Source organism: Magallana gigas, chromosome 3, assembly GCF_963853765.1.
Source record: "Magallana gigas chromosome 3, xbMagGiga1.1, whole genome shotgun sequence".
NCBI classification, from domain to species: Eukaryota; Metazoa; Mollusca; class Bivalvia; order Ostreida; family Ostreidae; genus Magallana; species Magallana gigas.
Genome location: NC_088855.1, coordinates 40,205,921 through 40,227,789, shown reverse-complemented (window position 1 = coordinate 40,227,789; position 21,869 = coordinate 40,205,921). Strand labels below are relative to the sequence as shown.

General features: G+C 33.8%; 3 protein-coding genes across 13 annotated transcripts in view; 1 reads left to right on the top strand and 2 right to left on the bottom strand.

Annotated features, from left to right (window-relative positions):
• Positions 1-12,061, bottom strand: part of LOC105345876 (eukaryotic translation initiation factor 4 gamma 3) — a 23,538-nt gene extending 11,477 nt beyond the window's left edge. For 2 of the 6 annotated variants that reach the window (XM_066079753.1, XM_066079755.1), the window contains exons 1-10: positions 11,926-12,037; positions 11,238-11,279; positions 9,723-9,899; positions 8,264-8,412; positions 2,356-2,396; positions 2,124-2,176; positions 1,876-2,037; positions 1,578-1,746; positions 1,111-1,460; positions 382-1,006 (exon numbers count right to left, since the gene is read on the bottom strand). In XM_066079753.1, the coding sequence (XP_065935825.1) occupies positions 382-1,006; positions 1,111-1,460; positions 1,578-1,746; positions 1,876-2,037; positions 2,124-2,176; positions 2,356-2,396; positions 8,264-8,412; positions 9,723-9,749 (1,576 nt within the window). In that variant the 5' untranslated portion in view covers positions 9,750-9,899; positions 11,238-11,279; positions 11,926-12,037. Of the gene's footprint in view, positions 1-381; positions 1,007-1,110; positions 1,461-1,575; positions 1,747-1,875; positions 2,038-2,123; positions 2,177-2,355; positions 2,397-7,633; positions 7,792-8,263; positions 8,413-9,722; positions 9,900-11,237; positions 11,280-11,925 lie in introns of those variants that run through there. The other 4 variants (XM_034443322.2, XM_066079754.1, XM_011454213.4 and 1 more) reach the window with 4 other exon arrangements.
• Positions 3,813-6,785, bottom strand: LOC136273954 (DNA ligase 1-like). Its single transcript, XM_066079757.1, has one exon. The coding sequence runs from the start codon at positions 6,096-6,098 to the stop codon at positions 3,873-3,875; it is 2,226 nt and encodes a 741-aa protein (XP_065935829.1). The 5' UTR covers positions 6,099-6,785; the 3' UTR covers positions 3,813-3,872.
• Positions 8,555-21,869, top strand: LOC105345877 (lysosomal amino acid transporter 1 homolog). 6 transcript variants are annotated; one of them, XM_011454217.4, is made up of 10 exons: positions 8,555-8,693; positions 8,790-8,999; positions 13,020-13,114; positions 13,231-13,445; positions 14,042-14,171; positions 14,789-14,879; positions 16,353-16,558; positions 18,431-18,517; positions 19,112-19,282; positions 20,401-21,869. In XM_011454217.4, exons 4-10 carry the CDS (start codon positions 13,243-13,245, stop codon positions 20,527-20,529), a joined length of 1,017 nt encoding a protein of 338 aa, XP_011452519.3. In that variant the 5' UTR covers positions 8,555-8,693; positions 8,790-8,999; positions 13,020-13,114; positions 13,231-13,242; the 3' UTR covers positions 20,530-21,869. The 6 variants fall into 6 exon arrangements, with proteins under 6 accessions (XP_011452519.3, XP_034299218.2, XP_065935830.1 ...); XM_034443327.2 differs by having other exon boundaries at positions 8,597-8,736; positions 8,913-8,999; XM_066079758.1 differs by having other exon boundaries at positions 8,605-8,736; positions 8,849-8,999.

Sequence of the window (21,869 nt, the reverse complement as noted above, 5' to 3'; positions counted from 1 at the left end):
TCTTCCTTCTTCTTCAATTATTAGAGACAACCTTGACTTGAAATTAAAAACCATTGTGTTTTTACAAATAATAAGCATTTACTTGATCCAGCTTTGAAGTTTATGTTGGCCCAATGACCAAAGTCAATTGTCTTAAATTTGTTTCTACCTTTTCACAGTAAAGACAATCCATATATAGAGCACCAAGTCCTTTAAATGACCAAATAATCTGTCATTTTGGTGACTTTTTCTCCTTTATGATGTAGCTAAGTCTTGACCAAGATGTTACATTTTGTAAATCATAAATGAATGTAAGACGACCAACACCAGATTGCGAAGCATCAACAGTAATCTACGCATCAACAATAAGCTTTACTAGTTCATCAATGACTTGGAACCTACCAGCTGTTTCTTTATGTGGAACATCAGTGGCTGGTTCTGGTTTGACATCTCTAGAGACATCTTCTGAGCTGGCTTTCTCTTTTTGCTGAACCACCTCCTTTTTCTCCTCTTGCTCTGGAGCTGACTGAGAGACACTTTCCTTCTTTAATTCCTCAGATGATGAGGCCTGCACTTCACTACTTGGGGTTGTCTCTGTTGATGGCTCTGCTGTAGAGGTAGATAATAACGGAGGCTCATTTCCTGTGATGGGAACGGATGCCTCACTTTTCTCTACAGACAAGTCCTTGGGCTCTTTAGAGCTCTCTTCTTCATTAGAGTCCGACACACTGTTTGAAAGACTTTGGGAACTACTTTTAGCTTCAGCTAAATGTTCATTTGAAGCATCTTTTAATGATGCACTGTCCACATGTTCAGAAACAGAAGCTGTCAGATCATTCTCAGTAGGGATATCCGACACTTCACTAGCTAAGGTTGATGAGTCCACTTGTGGATCCTCTGAATTTTCTGTGTGACCAGCAGCAGCTAGCTCTGCTGATCTTGCTTCTGATCGCAATGTGGCAGCAACTTGAGCAGCAAACTGAGCTGCAATGTTACTATTTTGAGTCACTTGAGGAGGAGCAGCAGTCTGAAAATTAATCTAATAATTAAGTAACTTTAACTAAAGTTATATATAAAGGAGGCTTTCAATGGAAATTGTCATTACTACATAGTCAGAATTTTCTTTCATACCGTATCTGGAGTTCCTCTTGACCCTGAGCCCTGACCACTTGGTGGAGTGGATGTATGCGATGCTCCTTCTTTTGACTCTCTTGTATGAAGAATTTCATTTGTGAGGTCTTTGCCCGTGTTAGGATCTTGAATCATTATTGTTTTCTTCACTCTCTTCTCAGGCTGTAAAGGTGGATTGGATGGTGGGCGATTTGCCTGGGGATTATACATCATTTGTGGATTGTTGTAGTATGTCTGAGAAGTGGGGGGCTGTGCCATTTGGTAATGCACATTTTGCTGATTACTGTTACCCATATTTGGGTACTGGGAATTAGGCATTCTAGGTGGCTGCATGTTCTGCATATTCTGCACAGAAAAAAAATTTATACAAATGTACATTTATAAAATGTTTTTTAAATCAAAATAAATAGAATTTTAATAAAAATGTTCATTTTTTTTTAAGACGAATGAATTTTTTTTTTTTACCAGTGATGGTTGCAACATAATTGGGAAATTTTGCCCAGGAGCCGCCATCAGCTGATAGGTGGCTGCCATGCCAGGCTGTGTATATTGTGAATTTGGTGCCTGAGCCATCTGCTGTTGATATTGGTTGCTAGTTATCACACTCCCTGCTGGAGCGGGTTGTCTGAAAAAAGGCTACAAAAAAATCCCCAAAACATGATACATTATTTGATGTAAAAAACATTATGAACTCTGCATAAATCATGCTGGTAGATTAAATCTATATGACAAATATTTTTTTCATTTAATGTTAACTGTACATACCATGGAACCCTGAGGTCTCATGTTCTGTTGCTGATACATTGTTGGTTGTACCAGCCCAGCACCTTGTGCTGAGAGTCTAGGGGGCACTTGGGACTGTTTGTTTAGATCATGAGGGTACCCTGTGCTCTGCCCTTGAGCCTGTGGTGGTGGTATATTAAACGGCTGCAAAATTGGAAAATCATGTTCAACAGACAGTAAATTCAACAACTCCAGGAAGATACTCTTGGTAATTGTTTCTTCGGCTTTACCTGTTTAATCAAAGGCTGTTGGTAGTATTGCTGTGGGACGTCTTCTGGACCTCCTAATCAAATAAAAATTATCATGTTGAATACAATTGCAAGAATTGCTTAGCCTTATAAGAAAAACTAACCATTTAGACATACATGTACATGTATTTAAAATAAAAACTATTATAGTCACGAGTACTCAAATTTTTAAACGCAAATTTCATAAAACTTTTTTTAAAAATTGGACACTTACTACCAGTATATTGAGGGGGAGTCTGTCCTCTTTGATGAGGTCTAGTGTGGTGTTAAGGAACATACATCATATCAAAGGTGGCACATTAGAAGTCATAAGACATATAATAGAAATATCTTCAAAACTGCCTCATAAGGAGGGAATAGCCTGGGATACAAAACTAGAACTTGACAAACCTGCAGTGCATGCACATTGTCCCATTCCAGTAAATGTTTTACATATTTGTCAGTAAAACAAACCATTAATCATGGCAGACCCAACATGTGGCAATGTTCACAACACTTCTCAAGATTATGAATATGTATGGTAGTTTATCTCTACCTACTTAATACCAGTTGAAGGTAAGTTACTGTTCACTACATTTTCAGACTGATAAATACAAGTTTAGAAACTTTTTTTTTTCAAAATGAAAATCAATACTTAATAGTAATTGTAACTTGATATTTATCCTTCGAGGATGAGTAAATAATTCACCAGAAATCACTGCATGAGGGTTGACAAGAACACATGTACTTTGCAGCAGCTGAACTCCTGCAGAGCTGAGACAAGACTAACATAGCCACTGCTATGCTCAGTAAATCTGCATTCCCAGCATGTTATCAGGCCATACAGTTCATGCAGATGTTGCTTTGTTTACGATACTTCATAGTAGGTATTTGTTACATAACAAATGATTTACAAAAGATTTGAGGTGTCCCCAAGATTTATGTTATCCAAACAATTAGAGAATCAACTATTAGAAATATTTCTAGAATATGTAAAACCTTCAAATTTACATAAAGGCATGTAAAACCAACATTTCGTCGCATGAGAACCATATTGTTCTATCACCAAAAAGTTAATTTTGAGAAAATTGAACTCAAAGTTTGAGACCCTATATCTTTTAATGCATATGTCCAATTGAATTAAACCTTTAACATTTATATTTGTGGGAGTTATTTCTGTTAAAATAGACACTGTAGTTGGCTGTAAGGGTTCCAAAAATATCAAATTCGACGTTGTTCATTTGGAGATAGAACACTGTTACATAACCTTTTTGCATATCTATTGATAGTTATATTGTATTTGGAAATAGCACAAATTGGTTTTATGTATTATATCAAAATAAAAAATACATTTGGAGATACACCATATTATATGAAAATAAAAAGTGACTAATTAATAAATAATACTTTTATTTTTAAGAAACCAATATATTTTCATAACTGGAGAATGGTATGCAGTTAGGTTATATAGCTTAGTTTTCTATTTTTTATTTAAAGTCGGGGGGGGGGGGGATAAAATGGATGCAAAAATAATTGAAAAAGAACCACAACAATGTTTTGTTCTACTTTAATAGTAATGCTCAGAACAATGAGTTACTTTTCTCAACATTAAACATAAGTTTGAACATCTAAATGATACAAAATTGCAAAACTCAAAATGCTAGAAATTCAAAAATGCAACATTTTCTCATAACTAATTTCTACGTAGGAACAATTCAATGTTTTTCTGCTTGAAATATAAGTAGGTAGCTATTACTTCCTTTTCAAATGGCAAAATACCTCAAAGAATTCACGGTCTTGAAGGGGCATGAATCTTAACATAGATTCGAAATCATGTTTCTTTTCTTTGGTAAGAACAGGAGACTTTGAGATATTCTTTGGCAAAGGAAGATAAATGTTAGGACATGGGTCCTTGCTTCTCGTAGTTTGACTTCTTATGGAAACATCTGTAAGCTCTATGTCTGCAAAGGACATTTTGAACTGCACATGAAAAGGCTTCCCTGATACATACTGGATATGCTTTACTTTTGAGTATGGCACGTTACTAAATTTCAAAGTTGATGAAACTCTCTGAAAATTGTAGAAGTGGGATTTTTGTAATTGTATGACCTTTGAGTGCTTAGGCCTGATATTTCTTAAAACTCGTAGCAAAGAAACAGGACTGTAAATTTCAGATATTCGGAGGCCTTTTTCCAGGTGACTGTGAATGTTGTCAACTTCCTGGATGGAAGAGTGTCCAGGTGTACAGAACTTTTGAGCTATCTTATTTATGCTAGGGTTTTGGGACATAAAGGTCTTTAAGGCTAGAGACATCACAGAATTACGATTCTGTGGGACACAGGAATCAGACCACAGAATTATCGAGTTGACTTGTGGATGGTCCTTCAAGACAGCACTAAGGATAACTTGGAGGGCACTTGCAATTTCATTTGCGCCTCTACCGGCAATGCATTCTGCCCATATTGCATTATATGCTTTTTTATCTAATGAACAATGGGCAGTTAAATTGAAAACATTCAGTTTTCGCTTGTAGAAAAAATTAGAAACATTTGCTCTCGGACAAGTCAGGACATTCTGCAAATCAAAACAAAGGATGGCCTCTGTTTTGTTAGTTGATTTTCTGTCACTTTCTCGTTCTTCACGTGTTTCAGATTTATCTTTTTGATGCGCATCGAACTTTTCTTGCAATGTTCTTGTAACCTTGTTTGCATCTGTTTCCGCCTGATACTCCATACACTGATCACACCTATCTTTTTTTGGTACATGGAAGCCTAGGTTAAATTCTGTATTAAAGATATTGCGATACATGTGAGACTTCACAGGTACAACATCATTCTCAGCACACTTCTCAACGTAGAGATTATACATTTTAGACAAATTAAGATCCGAAGCAAGGTATTCCTTTGAAGAGGATGCTCTACAGTAATGAGATGGCATCCTAGGGAAGGACTCAATATGCTCTCTTATAAAAGTCCGTGCATCATCTGTAGTTCGTGATTTTGTGTGTTTACCTCTTTTGTCTGTGAACTCATTTCTAGCTGCCTTGTCATGAAACCACTCAATTCTTCTTTGACTTATGTCAATGGAACTTAAGTAAAATTCCTTACAAACTCTAACTTTTTCCTCCCCCTTTACAAAGAAGTATCTATATGAGTATTTGCGTCTCGATTTAGCAGCTGTAGTTCTCACACGTTCTTTCACCGTCCGCTCTGTTGTTTTGGCATAAAATGCATTCTTTCCATCATCTGATAAATTCCAAAACTTGGTGAATATAACATCCCTTTCCTCGGATGTAATGTTTAAGCTACATCGAAATTTACATTTTCCATTACAATCTTTTCTGTTCTTTATTTCTCTTTTTCGCTGGATATTTCCTTTTGAGTCCTTGTATTCTTTCCCTGATTGACGTTGTCTCTTTCTTATATTTTTTTTCCATTGATCTTCGTTTCGTGTCCGCTTTCTGCTTTTTCTTGCACCTATATCCTCTCCTGAACTGCTATCACCAATTAGAGTATTTTCTTCAGTATCATCCCTAGTGGTGTCTTCTGACTGAACATTTTCTGAAAGGCTTTCTTCCTCAGTGGCTGTTGACGCCTCAAATTCTTCCTCAGTGGCTGTTGACGCCTCAAATGCATCCAAATTATTGGCCTCTCCATCTGATGAATCGCCATTCTCCTCATTTATGTTAAAGTCTGGATCGTTGGGATCTTCAATAGAGCTTTCTTCTTCAAGACTTTCAAATAAGTTTTCAGGCTCCTCGATGTTAAACGAATTGTTGTTGCTATCAATAGTACTTTCAATGTGACTATCAGAATTAAAATCTTTTGTTTGCTTATCTGGATTTGAATTCAAGTTGCTTAGAGATAATGTGGCATCAGAAGACAAAGCTATGACAGGGTCAACTTCGTAGGTCTGATTGCTTGAGTTGTCATTTTCACATAAGCGATCAAGCAACATCAAAGCTTCTTCAACATTCATATTTTGTAAATGTTAAATTGACAGTCACAAAAAACTGATGTAATCTCGCTTCCAAACAAATAATGGTTAACTGAAGCAGCTAGAGATAAAGAAAAGTACTGAAGATGTCTGCAATTTTCTTTTAGAATCCTTTTACACTGTGACACATTCAACTCTATTCCACACCCATCCAGAGTAATCAGATTCTGTTTTGATGCTACTGCAACAAATGTATATGGCGTTATATTTGTAAATGATAAGAATAGGTGGTCCAATTTTGTGCAGTTATGAATTTCAAGAAATTCACTGTCATGCAGAAGTTTGCAGCCTGTTAAGTCTAACACCTCTAGTTCTGGGGTCTTCCGAAGGAATGAGAGCGAAGTAATTGTACTGTCAGATAGATCCAACCAATATAAGTACCTACACCTCTCCAAGGAACCCTCAATAATTGTGTTTGGAATTTGGATTTCAAAATTGGAGCGTGGTAATAAAAATCTTCTGAAGCAGCTCGAATGTTGCAAAATTCTTTCAAGATCCGATGATTTTACAGCAAGTTCTATGTCAAATTCAAAGAAACGCCACAGTATTGAATTCTCTTCAATAAGTGAATGTAGCCGCTTACATGTTCTATTGACTACTTGGAGTAAAAATTGTAGATCAAATAATTTGAAAATAGACACTAATATGTTGTCTGGGAGTTCCGTCAACTTAAACCTATAACAGAAATACATAAATTTATTAAGTTATATCAGAAATTGTTTAAAAATCCCACATTTGCTTCAAATCAATAAAAATGAAAAAGCATCACAATATTGGTTTAATGTTCTAATTTCTAACAAAAGATAAATATGTTTAAAATCAGAATGTTCTATCTCCATTTGGAAGTTTGTTGCCTGTTAATACTGCTTTTTATTGATATTTTGAACATTATGTGAATATTTTTTAACGCTGATACTCCTCCTGTGTCATAATATTATAAGAATTATGATAAACAATGAAAAAAAACATTAAAAATAATAGAATTATACTGACCCAATCTTGTTGTCGTCCATCTGCATTGAAAACACATAGCCACATGTGGTCAAGACACAATGCCATTGGTCAATGGACATAGAACATTTTGGTTCTGATGAATTTAAGGGTTTTGGAGATAGAACAGAAAAGAATTGTTTATACCTTTGTATTTGATCATTTTCTCCATAACTTTGTATTGTGTTAAGAAAGAGCTGATTGTAAGGATAACAGTGATGTATAGAACTCATTTTTTTCAAAAATGGCACATAGAACATTATGGTTCTCAAGCGACGATTTCTATTTCATATCACAATTACATACTGGTATAGTTTGTGATCAGTTACTCCAATTATACCTTACTTCTTGGGGGAAAATCAATCATATAATAATAATTCTTTTGTTTCAGTAAGTTATGTTGCTTATACACAGCTACTTAGAGGTTGAGGGTTGATCAACAACAGTATTTAGCATAAATTTAATGGTACACAAAACAACTTCGCCATTTAAAAAGAGACGCATTTTCAATACTTCATGCTACATACCTTCATTTAATTTCTTCCATTGATAACTGTTGAACATCATTCAATATAGAAATATTAACCCATCAATCAAATAAAACACTAAATTCCTTCATTAACCACATACCATGACAATGGCCATTGTATCATATGGCCATGACAGGCTTTATTACGCATGCACGAAATTCCGTTTTCCTGTAAAATTTGGTCCACGTGTTCTAAATTTTACTACGGACTTTCCATTATATAAGAACAGCAATGCCCATAAACTGTGAAGTTATATCAGATCAAAACAACAAGTGGTCATCGACACTTTACATAACTGTGTAAATGGTAACAAATTCCAAGCAAGCGAGAAAACACGTTTGAGAAATGTGATCGCGGCATGCCATGACCCCGCCTACAATAACTTGCTTCGGTAGACCAACTGAAGCTATGAGATTGCAACGAACACAGATAAATTGAATTCTTATAGACGTAGCAAAACGAATAAAGAAATGAATGTTTGCATCTGGAGACCTTGCTCTGAGGAACTTTTAGCTAAAATGGTTGAAAAGTTGTTTTTCTACCCGGCATCTGGTCCCCTTTTGAGGACGTTTCTACGGAATAAGTATGCACTTTAACAGGAAAACAAACAAACAACTATAAGGATACGTGATAGATCTCTGCTGGGAATGTCCTTGATGATGCCCGGTTGCTGAATTTGGTGACTTTACCTTCCGTTCATTCATTTCAACGTAACTTCGCGATGATGGAGTCCTTGGGAAAGGACTGATTTGTTGCTTGTTTCCAAGCTCTATCTCCTATAGGGGTGAAATAAAACATAAGACTTAGAATGTTTCATCTTTCAAAAGCATACTCACAAAATGATTTTGAAAATTAATCCATATTATCAGCAGGATGGGCTGAGATTGTATCTTAATGTCAAAAAATGGCTACCTTACTTAGTCTGCAAGGAGACGGCCTGTTCGGTTGTTTCCGTGACCCGAACAATTGCCGAACGTCACAGTCAAAGGTCACATAACGACACAAACATTCAGTAGATCACCTGACGTTATATTTGGACTTTATATATTTTGTATATGTAAGCCTTATACTTGAAAAGGAATACCCTTGGATAACTAAAGGTATTTTAATTAATTTCATTTTAAATTGTTAATTATATTTTGTTTATATTCAGATTCAAGAGTTGTCGGTCTTTGTAAGAACGATAACTCCCGATTTGTTTTTTCATGGGAGGAGAAGGACTTACTTTTTGACAACACTTCAGACGGTTTTAAAAAAGTGTTACATATCTTGCCAGATGCGCCGCAGATGAGTGATGGATTGACCAAAAACCCTTTTTTCTCACACTGATATAGGCCCTACTAGGTTCGAAACAAGTGAAAATGTAAGTTATAAAAAAATAAACTTTGGTTTTGAATTTATATATATAGTTCAAATAATTTTCAGTTTATTTTCAGTTTATTTTCAGTTTATATGTACTTTTGAAGTGATAATGGTTCATCGAACAAAAAGTATTTGCTAGTTTTTTTTTCTTGCCATATATGTGCCAATCGGGACTGTTGTTCTTTTACACGTTATGAAAAATGGTATCAAAGTTCGAAGAATATAGTTAATCAAACTTTTATCATATTTATCATCAATTACATGATTTTTTTAAAAGGAAAAGATGGAATCATTCCTTAAGTATCAACTATGAGGTGATTATTATGATCAGGGTGTGATCAAATCTAATTCATCCAGAAGGGCTTTATGGTAGGTTTGATTATCATGCCCCGTCTGATCTTGCCATATTGCTCCTGCACCTTACAATATTTGAACAATAATTAACATTTTTTAGAATATTACATGTATTTCCATTTCGTACAAATGTATGTAAACCCTGCTTCGGCTTGTGCCCCAACAGTTTAATCTTCATAGATCTGCTGATATCATTTATAAAATGTATAGTATAATGTCATCGAATCACACAAAACAATGTACTAAGAACATAGTCTCCTGATAGGCCTAGTTGTGTTTTGTTAAATAAAATGTCAAGGGTGATATATAGGTACTGGTAGCAAACAGACTGAGTATTATACACATGACATAGTTGAATAAAGACTCTTACGCGTGTAAGAAAACCTCTGTGATGCATGATTAGTCCATTGGTGGTATCTGAGACTACTTATAGATGATCTTAGGTATTGATGACCATTTCATGGCGATTGATGATCTGCATGTTTGAACTTTCTTAAGTACAAATGCCACTGATACCCATACCAACCATTAAACTAGGATTATACATCTACATTGAATGAAAACAAAAATAATTATAATTTAAATATAAAACTTGATGCTTAATAGATGTAAGGTTTTTTTTTTCATTGTTACAAATTCATATATGAAATTGTCATCATTATAAATACATGTAATAAATAAACATACAAAATAGTGCTATTCATGATGAGTTATGATATTACATCTAATAAACAATTAGATGTAATATCATAATTCACCATTAGTTTGTTAATTTGTATATGTCAATTTATACAGCAAAAACTGTTTACAAAAGTTACCATAGCTACCTTGGAAAACCTTACTGATAGTAGAATATACATCACAACCCTTGAAGATTAGTGTGCACCCACAATGGGTCCAAAAATAGGCTTGGCAAATTGAAGCTTAATTTCTGTTATTATAATCTGCAATATTTTAAATGGCAGCTAGTCTGAAACTGTTATTGTAAGCTGGGTTGCATCCCTCATTTTGTTTAAAGATTTTTTTCAGTGCTGTCTGTGTGAATGAATCAATCTAAGGAATACTCTGTCACAAGATTTTTTTGAGTCATATTTTTTCTTCAATAATGTGATGTTAATAAATAGTAATACTGCAGGGTTCTTAACAGTATTCATTTGCTTCATTAAATGAAAATATTCCAAGATATCTATTTTGAAAAGCCATCTTTCTTCATTCTGTTGAAGGACACCAGTGTCTGTGAAGAACTCTTTGACATTTTGCTTAAATACATATTAATTTCAATTGTTTTGCTGATAGGTGTGTGTGTGTGTTAATCAATAAAACAATTGGAAGGGACAGAGTTTACACAACTCCTGGTGCCTCAGGTTGATAATGCATGTATCTTTGTGTCTTATAGACAGGAAAGTAAGATCTATCCAGGTTTCAACGGAGACACAGGATGTTCTCTGTTCTCTTTAAGTGCTATAAGTCCATTAAGTACTACATCAAGTATCATTTATTTGACCATTATTTTATGATATAGATGCTTATCTTACAAAAAGAGAGAGCGAGAGAGAGAGAGAGAGAGAGAGAGAGAGAGAGAGAGAGAGAGAGAGAGAGAGAGAGAGATGCAATATTGCTGGGTACATATGTTAGTCTGACATTTTAGGAATTTTTTTTCCAATAGGTATTTACATGTATGCTATTGATTTAGAAAACACCACCTCTATGGTCATGATGATTAATTTCAAATACCAGTAATGAATATAATAATGGCTCTTTAAGTTTCATTCTAAATTTGTAACTACAAACCTCTTGTTATTTAGCTTGCAATAAAGAATGTTATATTACACATCTAAAAACTTAACTTCATGCAAGTCTCGATACAGTAATTTATGACACATACTCTTTAAAATCATTTGATTCTGTGTCATCCTGAGTCATCCATCTGAATAGATAAAATTTTATTATAGTATGGTACATCAATTTTGAACACTTCCACGCGAAATATCGAAAACTGGGAAGTGAATGGAAGTTCTAATTTTTGTGAAATATACATTTGTGTTTTAGCTGCTACTCTGCAAAATAATTCTATATAGTGACTCTGCGCATGTCTTGAAAAATATTTAAGTTATAAAAATATTGGCATGTTGATTGATAATTAGTTTGTATGAATTATGACTCTGAGTCTCATAATTTATTATTTAAGAAAAAAAAATGAATATGTTTGCAATTTGCTGACTTATAGTCAAATATTAATTAAATAATAATAGAAATAATGATATTTTACAACAGATGTCAGTATCAAATGATTTTAGTTTTTTGATCTTTTTATTCTGTGACATCTGCATGGATTATCTTTCATGTTTTGTTACTTTTACTATTAATCAATTTTGATTGATAGATTAATAGAAAAAATATTGAACTTCCTGGATGCAAGAAAATAATTTTAATTATGTTGATTTATATATGAATAAAAAGGAAGTCATTACAGTTTATTCTTTGCACATAAAAAGCACAAGTTGATTTAGACTCAATCAGGAAATCATGGACTTTTTTAAATGGGGAAAGAAATGGTGATATCATAATCTTACCTTTCACTATTATCAAGAATCCATTCAGAATATAGAACAATTTACCAGGTAGGGCCAGTACCTCCCGGTATCAATCAGGAAGTAATCTGGGTTAAGATCACTTTGTTGTTTTTCTACGAACGTGGTGAACTTTCGGATTTACATGTGAAACAGGTAATTCCAGATCTAAAGTGAAACAAGTCTCTCATGTTATTCAGATTGAATAAGCTTAATCTTTAGTTATGATTGCTGGTGATTTTGCAATCCAGCTCTGTAGAAAGATAAAACACTATTTGCTAGCTTGCACGACCTGTTTAGATATCTAAAACTGACTTCACATGTAAAGTTGTTATTTTATTACCTATGGTTAAATTAACAAATATTATATAGGAATAAATGCCCTACAGTCACATGTCGAACTGGCCACCTTCAGATGCCATTATCTTCCAGGTTATAATTGGATAATAAATCAACATATTGCCACTTAGAACAACAGCCCATAAATGTTAACTTTGAAAATTAGCAATTATGGGTTCATAATCCAGTAGTTTGTTTTTCTTGTTTTTGAAAAACAACATAAGAAGAGGAATGCTACCCCAGTATTACCCTTTACACTACTAGCTTCTCTGTATTCTTGCTTAAATATTGACACATACAGCAGACAAAAAAAAAATAGAACAAAGCTGTGGTAAACACTGGTACTTAAAGAATTTAAATACTGTAATAATTATTGATTCAGTTTAAACTCATGTTTTTTAAAGCCCTTTTGATGATATTTATTGCACGAAATACAAAATGAATGCATGTTTATTTTAATACATGTATCATGTTGTTATATTAGGGGGGGAAAGGGTTGTATACATACAAAAATGACACTTTTAATTATACATCATTCTTATCAAACTTCAAGATGTACATGATACTTTTAAGGTTTTCTATTTTGTGAATTGGACATGATGATAGTCTCTGACTGCTATGCTTGTCCATATTTCTTGATAAGAGAAAACATCTATGGCATTATGGCATTATAGAAATTGAAACACTTTTTGGAGGTTTATTCATCTTTTAGATTTTCATTTGAATTATATTGTTAAAAGTGTTCCTTTCATTTCTAGGTTCATGACATGTAGAGCAGAATTCGCTGTCCTATTCATACTTTTTACAAGCAGTGCCCTACACTGAAATTCTTTCCAAATAGCTCTAATTACAGGTAATGACTGTAAAATCCACTCAATTTTATAATGTCGTCTTGCTTAACGCTTGATTCTATTTTTCATGAGATTTAATTAAGCCTTGTTATCTAAAAGAAGTTCGATTTTTTATTAGCTAGCCCGCGTAATGCCTGGAGGGCCACTACCCATAGGGGATGCCTACTTCCATATACTGACTAGTGATGCGAGTAACGTAACCAATGCAAACTGTACCCATGGAATCCAGTGGATCTACAAAGCCCTGGGAGACTGTGTGTGGGAGCCAAAGGGGATCTCCTCTGTAGCCCTGGGGCTGGCCTCTATTGTATTCTGGATGGTAGTCAGCATTCCGTAAGTACATGATCGAAAATAAATTGATACTCAGATAATCAGGTTGTCTGTTCATGTGTATATGGCTTTGACTATCATTTGACATTCAACATTATTAGAATGTTGGCTGATTTTGTCAAATAAAAAAAAATTAATTAACTCTCTCCTAATTAATCAGATCCACTAATCAAATGCATCTTCTTTGTATTTAAGCACTGTGTAACCTGGGTACAGTACTGTACTCTTGCAGTCCCAAGTTCCCTCTCCATCACAAAACAAATAAATATATGTACCTTTGTCCAAGATATATACTGTAAGTTTGTTCATTCACTTAAATTCACTTGAATGGAAAAAAAAACAAGACTTCTTTTTTAAATTGCCCCCTTCATTGTGTTAGGATGATGTACCTAGCTTAAAGTGAAAAGTATACAGGTATTTTGTATTGCAAAAGTACCCTATCAGTAATGATATTGTCGAAAAGTATGCCAGGTGTTCCAAAATGTTCATGTTAGCTAGCAAATAATCAAACCATTGGACATTGAGGTCTCATTTGCACCTTAGAGTACCTCACAAATATTTTAAGTATGATTTGCTGAAGCTATCATTTTCATCAACAGTCAGATGGTGAAGAACTGCAGGAACATTGCGGGTGTGGAGGGGATCTCTATCCTGCTGATCCTACAGTGGACGCTGGGTGATGCCACAAACCTAGTGGGAGCTATCCTGACCAATCAGCTACCTCTGCAGGTAACAAAGAATACCGCTTGATAGATTTCAAAATTTACCCCCCAAAATGTCTGTTTTTTTATACTTTATATATAAATCAAAATGATATAAAAGTTACAATTGAACTCCAACAGTTTTGGTTGTTACCGGATCGATGAAATTTTAGTATTGTAGACTTGATGGTCAAAATCAAGAACATTAAACATAAAGAATTGGCTAACTTCATTTTACAACTTGGCCCATGTCAATTATGATGACCTTCATGTAATAGAAATGCTTAATAAATTTAAAAAAAAAAATCACTCCTTGATTAAGAGTTCTCAAGCTTGCTAATTGGAGAATTATGCACCACTTTCAAAGTAAGAAAAAAATTAAGCTAGATTGAACAAAAAGTGGTTAATAATGTTTGAAATATTCAAAGTGCCTAAATTATAGGATAAGGGAAATCTTTATGTTTGTTAGAAGCTTTAATTCAGAATCTTTTATTTGACATGTATTAACTGCTATTAAATATGGTGTGAAATTTTCTGATTTATGCCAGGAAATGATTTCCTTTACACACTTGAAACACAAAGCAAATAATGCACTCTAATAAATGTATTAACAGTAATTTTATTCTCAAAAAATATTTTTTCCAGATATATCTTGCCATATACTTTGTGTTTGCTGATCTAGTCCTTTTCTCCCAATATATTTATTACCAAATATGGAAGCGAAAACAGGCAAAAGGCAAGTTCGAATTTAATTTCACTTTCCACTTCCTTACATTGTAATTAGGCATTGTCTCCATTTATATAGCAGGGGTATGTTGTTTACATCGATTTCTCATAGGTTTGAGGCCACACCCACATTTTGAAAGCTTGTTTTCTATATTAGCGCATTAATGTGTCAAGGTGTCAAAAATGCGGTCTATGGAAACAGCTAAATTAATCATTTGCATCCTTGAAAGAACTTGGAACATTTGTTTGCTCATATTTTTTTTATTAAAAAAGTGCAAAGTCTTGTGTGCTTGTCTCTGTGGTAATTTACGAATTTCAACCCATCTTGACCTCATGAATATCAAAGCCCTGAACAATGTGACTCAGATCTAGTCACATTCACACTCAGACTCAAAAAGAGTTTTTAGATTGCTTTCTTTGGTATCACTTAAAAAACTTAATAAACAATTCAAACACACTTTAATCTAGGTACTCATGCATTCTATTCGCACGTTTGATTGATGCTCCGCCTTCTTTTTCAAATGATACAATGCCATATACATACATCGTCAGATACCCACGTGTGATCGTGTCTTTTACTTATCATGATAAGTAAAAGACGTCACCCGTGGGTATCCGACGATGTACCGTATACATAGCACTAACAGTGAAATCAAGATTTGGCACTGAAGTATACAATTTTTTATCATTGATATTTTGTGTATAATGAAAGTTTTCTTTACAAAAATATTTTCAAACAGACCATACTTGGAACTTTTGATTAAAATTTTACAATATATTTGTTTTAAAGGATCAATTTAGTGTTTAAAAAGGGGCGAGATCGTAGTAGAGGATTCAATCTGAAGTGAATTAGTTCTTCATTAGCTTTTAGATATGCCTAAGAATTAATTGTAGAATATTATCATGGTGTGAAATGGACCATTTGTTTTCAGAGTGGTCTCTGGTGGCACCAGTCTTTTAGCTTACCTTTAAGTAAGGCTTAAGTGAGCTGCTCCGATCAAGGTCTGTCCAAAATGTCATCGGCCTCTTTAACAATAGCACTTGTGGTAAAGGGCTGTCAAATTTGTTTACCATTTCCAAGGGGAGATAGTTAGAAATATGAAATTGGGTTGAGTGTTTTGAACATATTTATTTCTATAAAACCAGATAGCCAGAAATTTCAAAACATTTGCTTCCTTACATGTACCAGTATACTGGTGGTAGATGCAAGAGTGATCAAACCAAGAAGTCCAGGGGGTAGGATTACTGGGTGTGTCCCAATTAGCTTATAAATCATAAATTGGGTCAAGAAAAGACCATTTATTTTTTAGAATGGGGGAGGGGCTTTTTGCTAGTGAGGTTGATTATCTACTATGAGAAGAGTTTAAAATTGTTTAGGTAAGCAATGTAGCCCACTGGCCTTTTGTTTCATGTTTTTGTTTGATTGTAACAAGAAATAGTTTGCCCTTTCTTATGTTAGACCCATTTTCACCGTCTATTTTAGAACAAAGAGAATACAGACCAGGGACTTTGCCAAAAATTGTTCTATGTTTTACGGGTGCATTTCTTGGAACCAATTTTTTGGGACCCGCTGTCTACCAAGCAGTTTCACCATTTCAAAACCAGGGTTCAAACATGCATATAATGCAGCACCCAGCTGGCAGAAGTTTGCTGGCTACCAACTTACAACATAATGCTGTGATATTTCATGTAAGTGTTTACTGTAAACGTACTATATTTAGCATGTACGATATTTGGCGGAATATGATTTTTCAACAAGTTAATGTGGATTTGATTTAGCGCATTTCTGAATGTACCTATTTATCTACTTTCATATTTTACATTTGGCGATATACTTGATTTAGCGGACGTTTTCCGCCAGTAACACTATATAAATAGAATACACAGCCAAATGTAATACGTTTACAGTAATTTCTGCAGTTACTGTAAAATTTTAAAGATATTGCTGTTAACTTGACTTCACCGACCTTTGTTTTATCAGAGATTTTAACTAACTTTATCCATGCCCTAACTAAATGAGTTTAACCATGATACCTTTAAGTTTTTAGGGGAAGTGCATATAACTATGTATTAAAAATATCACTCGATCAGTGAGGATAATTGGAAACATTTGTCAAAGTCTCTCTTTAACCATTAATATCTCTCTAAGTACTTCAAGATTTAGATATGTATAAGGAAGTGAAATTCCTTTGGCTATGCCCATGATAATACGCTGATATCATAGAAAACAATTTTCATAAACATGAATTGCATTTTTAGGTCACCTTAGTCACTCAGATGACCTATTGCTATTGGTCCTTGTTCGTCGTCGTTCATCATGTGTTGTCCATCGTTCATTAAAATTTTTACTTTTCATGCTTCTTCTTAAAAACTACAAGGCAGTTTTTTACCATTTTTTGTGTGAAGCATCTCAATAGTAAGAGAAATACAAGTTGTGAAATGCATGACTCTACCACCCCCTGGGCCTCATAGGCAGAGCCAAATATGCCCCCAAAAAAGCCCAATTAGTATATTAAATCTTAGAGAATCTTCTTCTCTACTCCCATCCATATTTGAAAAGAATTACTGTAAATGCAGAATTCTAATTTCCACTAAGTCTTCCACCTAAATTGTGAAATTCATGGTCCCTGGGACAGGGGTTCAGGCCCTAAGGCAGGGCTAGTATGACCATATATGAGTAAAAATACCGTATATCAAATTTTAAAAAAAATCTTCTCCTCTACTCCCATATATATTTTAGAAAAATTAAATGCATGATTATGATGTCCATAAAGCCTTCTACTTAAATAATGAAATTCATTGTCCCTGGGTGAGGGGTTCAGGTTTAGTGGGGGCCAATATGACCACACAGTAAAAATGTATTGATTTAATTTTTTTCCTGTACTATCAAGTCATGGGTGATAAACTAATGCATCGTTATTATACTCATAATGTCCTGATGATGTTAAATTGTGAAATTCACTGTTTGTCATCCTTAACAATTTTAACTTCATCTTGAAAACAACAAAGCAATTTTTCACTCAGGAATATTGAATTAAATATGTGTTCCATTTTAGAAAATCTACTTTAATATCCTGTGTATTGCATACTTGTAGAAAAAAGCTGTAATAGTATGCATTTGTGTGCATAATTAATGAAACTGTGAATATCATTAAAGATTGATTTTAAAAAATAATAAAAGTGGGACAACTGTCAGAGGAGTCACAGGGTTTAGACTTCAAAATGGAAATATGAGACTCTGACATGTCAGACTAAGGGCTGTTAATAGTACATTTGTACTAAGGTGACCACCAAGGCCTGTGGGCCTCTTGTTTATCAAAGCATCAGCATTATGAAGAATCTGTCTACTCTGTATTTTGTAGCGCAAAAGCATTGATCAGTCATTGCACATTGTCTGTGCATCTGAAAATTTTCACAAGATTATTAAAGACCTGTCACATTTGATATATGGCGTGTATACCTGCACAAATTTAACAGAAATGATAATTAAGTGACCAGTTTTGCTTGTGAACCACATTTTAATTCAGATTTGATGAAATTTCAAATGAAATGAAATTTCAGGGATTTAAAGATGAGATTGGCTATGCAATAGGAATAGTCTCCAGTATATTTTACATAGGATCAAGGACAGCACAATTGTACAAAAATGTGAGTATTCTTATGATATGCTCTGGTTCTATCAATAGAAGCTACTTTCCTGGCCCACCCTACTCATCTCCATAAAAAATTCAAACAAAACTAGAATGTTGTTCATTTAGTCTTAAATTAAGCCTTGATAACACTAGCGTACCAATGTCATCTTAGTTGGCATCTGTGGCCATCAGTTTTGACAAGGTAAATATTCAATATAATATCTATTTCAGTGACATATTATTGGTCAATGAGTGTACTGACCATGAAAAAGATGCTTAGTTAAGCTTTGTGTTTTGTATGAACTGCATGCATAAATGCTTGATTTTTTTTTAACAATTTTTTTCAAGGACAGGCTACATGCTAGAACTTTTTTTGATATCAAGATTTATTGAATAGTTCTTTTACCCTGAATGAATCACTGAAATGAAATGAATAACAATAAATTACTTGAAGAGAATCATATTAACAAATTTTGATGATATACAAAGCATTATGTTTTCCTATGGGCACCTTTGGATGATTGCTGATATCTATTTGCATTTATTAGGATGAATATTATTGAACAACTTAATTGTATGCTTTATTAAAGTGTGAATTTTTTTGTTTTAGTACAAAAGGCAATCAACAGATGGCCTGTCCATTCTGATGTTTTGGCTGGCTATTTTTGGTAACCTGACATATGGACTAGCAATACTAGTGAGAGAGTTGGACAGTGTATATGTTATACGACACGTTCCCTGGCTTGTAGGGAGTCTGGGAGTTATCCTTCTTGATGCCTCTGTATCCTTTAAAACATTTTAGCCATGCATTGTTGTTGTACATGTACTGTGAAATCATTAAATTTCATAGGGGCCAATTATAAAAAAGCCTAAATTGCTCCAATCCAGGTTATACGAGTATAACTTGGGTAGATATTGAGTTCATTCCTTATAATTTAATTTTCTGTAATTTGCTGTACAAATTGAGTCCGTTTTACTTTTAAAAATGATATTAATCTGTTCAAAATTCAAACGTAACGTCAAGCGGATTAGTACGTTTTTGACGTTGGTGCATTGTGACGTGTCTTGTGACGGGCCAACCAGGTTATACAAATTTAACTAAATTTTTCTATCCAATCAAATGCCGCATTACAACCAGAATTAAATTATATATGATTTTCTACATCTTTAAGTGGTTGAACAAATACCGGAAAAATAATACATATGTTTTATTACAATTATAATAATTGAAGGGAAAATGGAAAAAAAAGAATGAATGATCATGCAGTTATCAGAGGAGTATAAATAATCGAAATGCTGTATAAGTTTTCAACATTTTCACCTTTAATAAGTATATTTCACCATGTTTGACAGGATCAAAATCAGACTGCAATGAAATTATGACATTCACTTTATATTATCACCTTATCACAATACCTACGGTATAAATGGTATCATGTTTCCAATTTTTTTGACTATGGTTTCAACCTAAATTCTTTGCTTAATAACACTCAATTTGATATGTTTGTAATGGATCAATTCATAACTGAATCATAAAACAAAACAATAATTGCTGTTTTTTCCAATTAATACAATGATTAAGGTATCCTCGAAGTACAATATTCACCTCGCCTTTAGCTCAATATTTTATACATATATATAGCTATCTTAATTCTTGGGTAGCTAAATCATCATATTGTCCTAAAAAACAGCAATAATTGTACAAAAGTACTGGTCCTAATCTACAGATTTGGCCAAGCACAACAGAGGCCTGTTCAACAGAGCAAGCTTTTGTGAGCCTTCACTTCGCTATACCCGCAACACAAATTTTGGCGAGCGCTTGCTCTGTTGAACTCGTCTCAGCTGGTCATCCAAGACTGGGTGTAAATCATGACATCATTGTACCTTAACCATGTCCAGCTGGTGCTGCAATTTAAGTATTATGGAGGTGAGGACTTTGACACACTTTCTAACGAACCTCTTCTTCAAGATCAGGAAATAGTGGTGGAAGTGGAACCCAGCAGTCGGCAATATGGCACCATCAACTAGTCCCTCCTTGTTTCTTCATATGTTGTGGAAAACATTCCTCCATTGTGACACAGCATATTTGCTACAGGATGTCAATTTTTAAAACTAAATGTTGGACTGTGATGTTTTTTTTTTTACATTATCAATTTGTAGGCCTCCCAATTTAGTTTCATCAAAAAAATGACAAATGATGTATGTTTTTAGTGGTGCATCCCTCTCTGATATGAAATCAGTGATAATCCGATATATCAGGGAGGTTTCAAAGAAATGATATTATACCGGTAATAATTCAAAAATTTACATGAGATTAAGTGGGGAGTGCCAATATTCTAATAATTATTATGGATCTAACAGTATTTGTACAAAGAGTTGTGTCATGACTTTTATGCCATGGAATGGTAGTGACATGTTAGTGGTGTCTGTCCATGGATCATTCCTACATTCCATCATTCAATCAATTTGATTGCTAGCCTTCTCAGGAATTCTGTACTCCACAGTAGTTCAAAATACTGTAACTTTTTTAATGTCAGAAACAAAAAATATTATATAACAACTGTTTTAATGAAATTTAAAAATGTTTTATAAAAGTATGAATAAACTTTCAAACTGACAAATCTTAGAACTCATATATCTGCAGTGAAATGTTTGCTACATACATGTAAGAATTAGCTGGTTCATGAAATTTCTCCTGCAGGGATTTGAAAATTGAAAATTCTCCATGTTCATTATGTATGTTGTTTTCCAAACGGTAATTTTGATAGATATGAATTTTGTTTGGGCACAATGAATGCTGCTTTAATATATGGTAGCCATAAAATCCTTGTCTATACTTGTTATTACATAATCTATTGAGTTTAAGGATTTCAATAGGACAAATAGGTTTTGTTTTTCAGTCAAACTTGCAGACACGGGTATATATTTCAGTCAAGATTAAGTGTTCTTAGTTTTCTTTCTGCTGATTCTAACTAGTGTACACATGTTGAAGATAATGCTATGCCTTCAAAGATTGTCAAACAGTTATTATGTCAATAATATATGTAAAAAGAATGAAAGGGTAAGCATTTTACCAGCACTGTTGCCTTTCTAATTTATACACTGGTATTTTGTATTCATACAGTAAGTTAATTGATGGAAAATTAAAAAAAAAAACAAGAAATTGTCAAGCTAAACATCCTTTTGTTTTTATTTTCATTTTTAAATTGAATTTACATTTTTATATGTGTACTAGTATGTGGGTAACAAGTCTCTTATCAGAATTGCACAAAAATACCTATCAAGGCTCAGTATGTATCTTTGGGAAATGATATAAATATGTGTGATCAAATCATACTCCTCCTGGCAAATAAAATGATTGAACAATT

What these genes read in the sequence shown, in the direction of transcription:
- LOC136273954 (XM_066079757.1), bottom strand. Translation starts at nt 6,098, where the DNA reads ATGAATGTTGAAGAAGCTTTGATGTTGCTTGATCGCTTATGTGAAAAT.
- LOC105345877 (XM_011454217.4), top strand. Translation starts at nt 13,243, where the DNA reads ATGCCTGGAGGGCCACTACCCATAGGGGATGCCTACTTCCATATACTG. An exon ending in TGGATGGTAGTCAGCATTCC is followed by an intron (nt 13,446 to 14,041) that starts GTAAGTACATGA and finishes TTTCATCAACAG; the next exon opens with TCAGATGGTGAAGAACTGCA. An exon ending in ATAATGCTGTGATATTTCAT is followed by an intron (nt 16,559 to 18,430) that starts GTAAGTGTTTAC and finishes ATGAAATTTCAG; the next exon opens with GGATTTAAAGATGAGATTGG.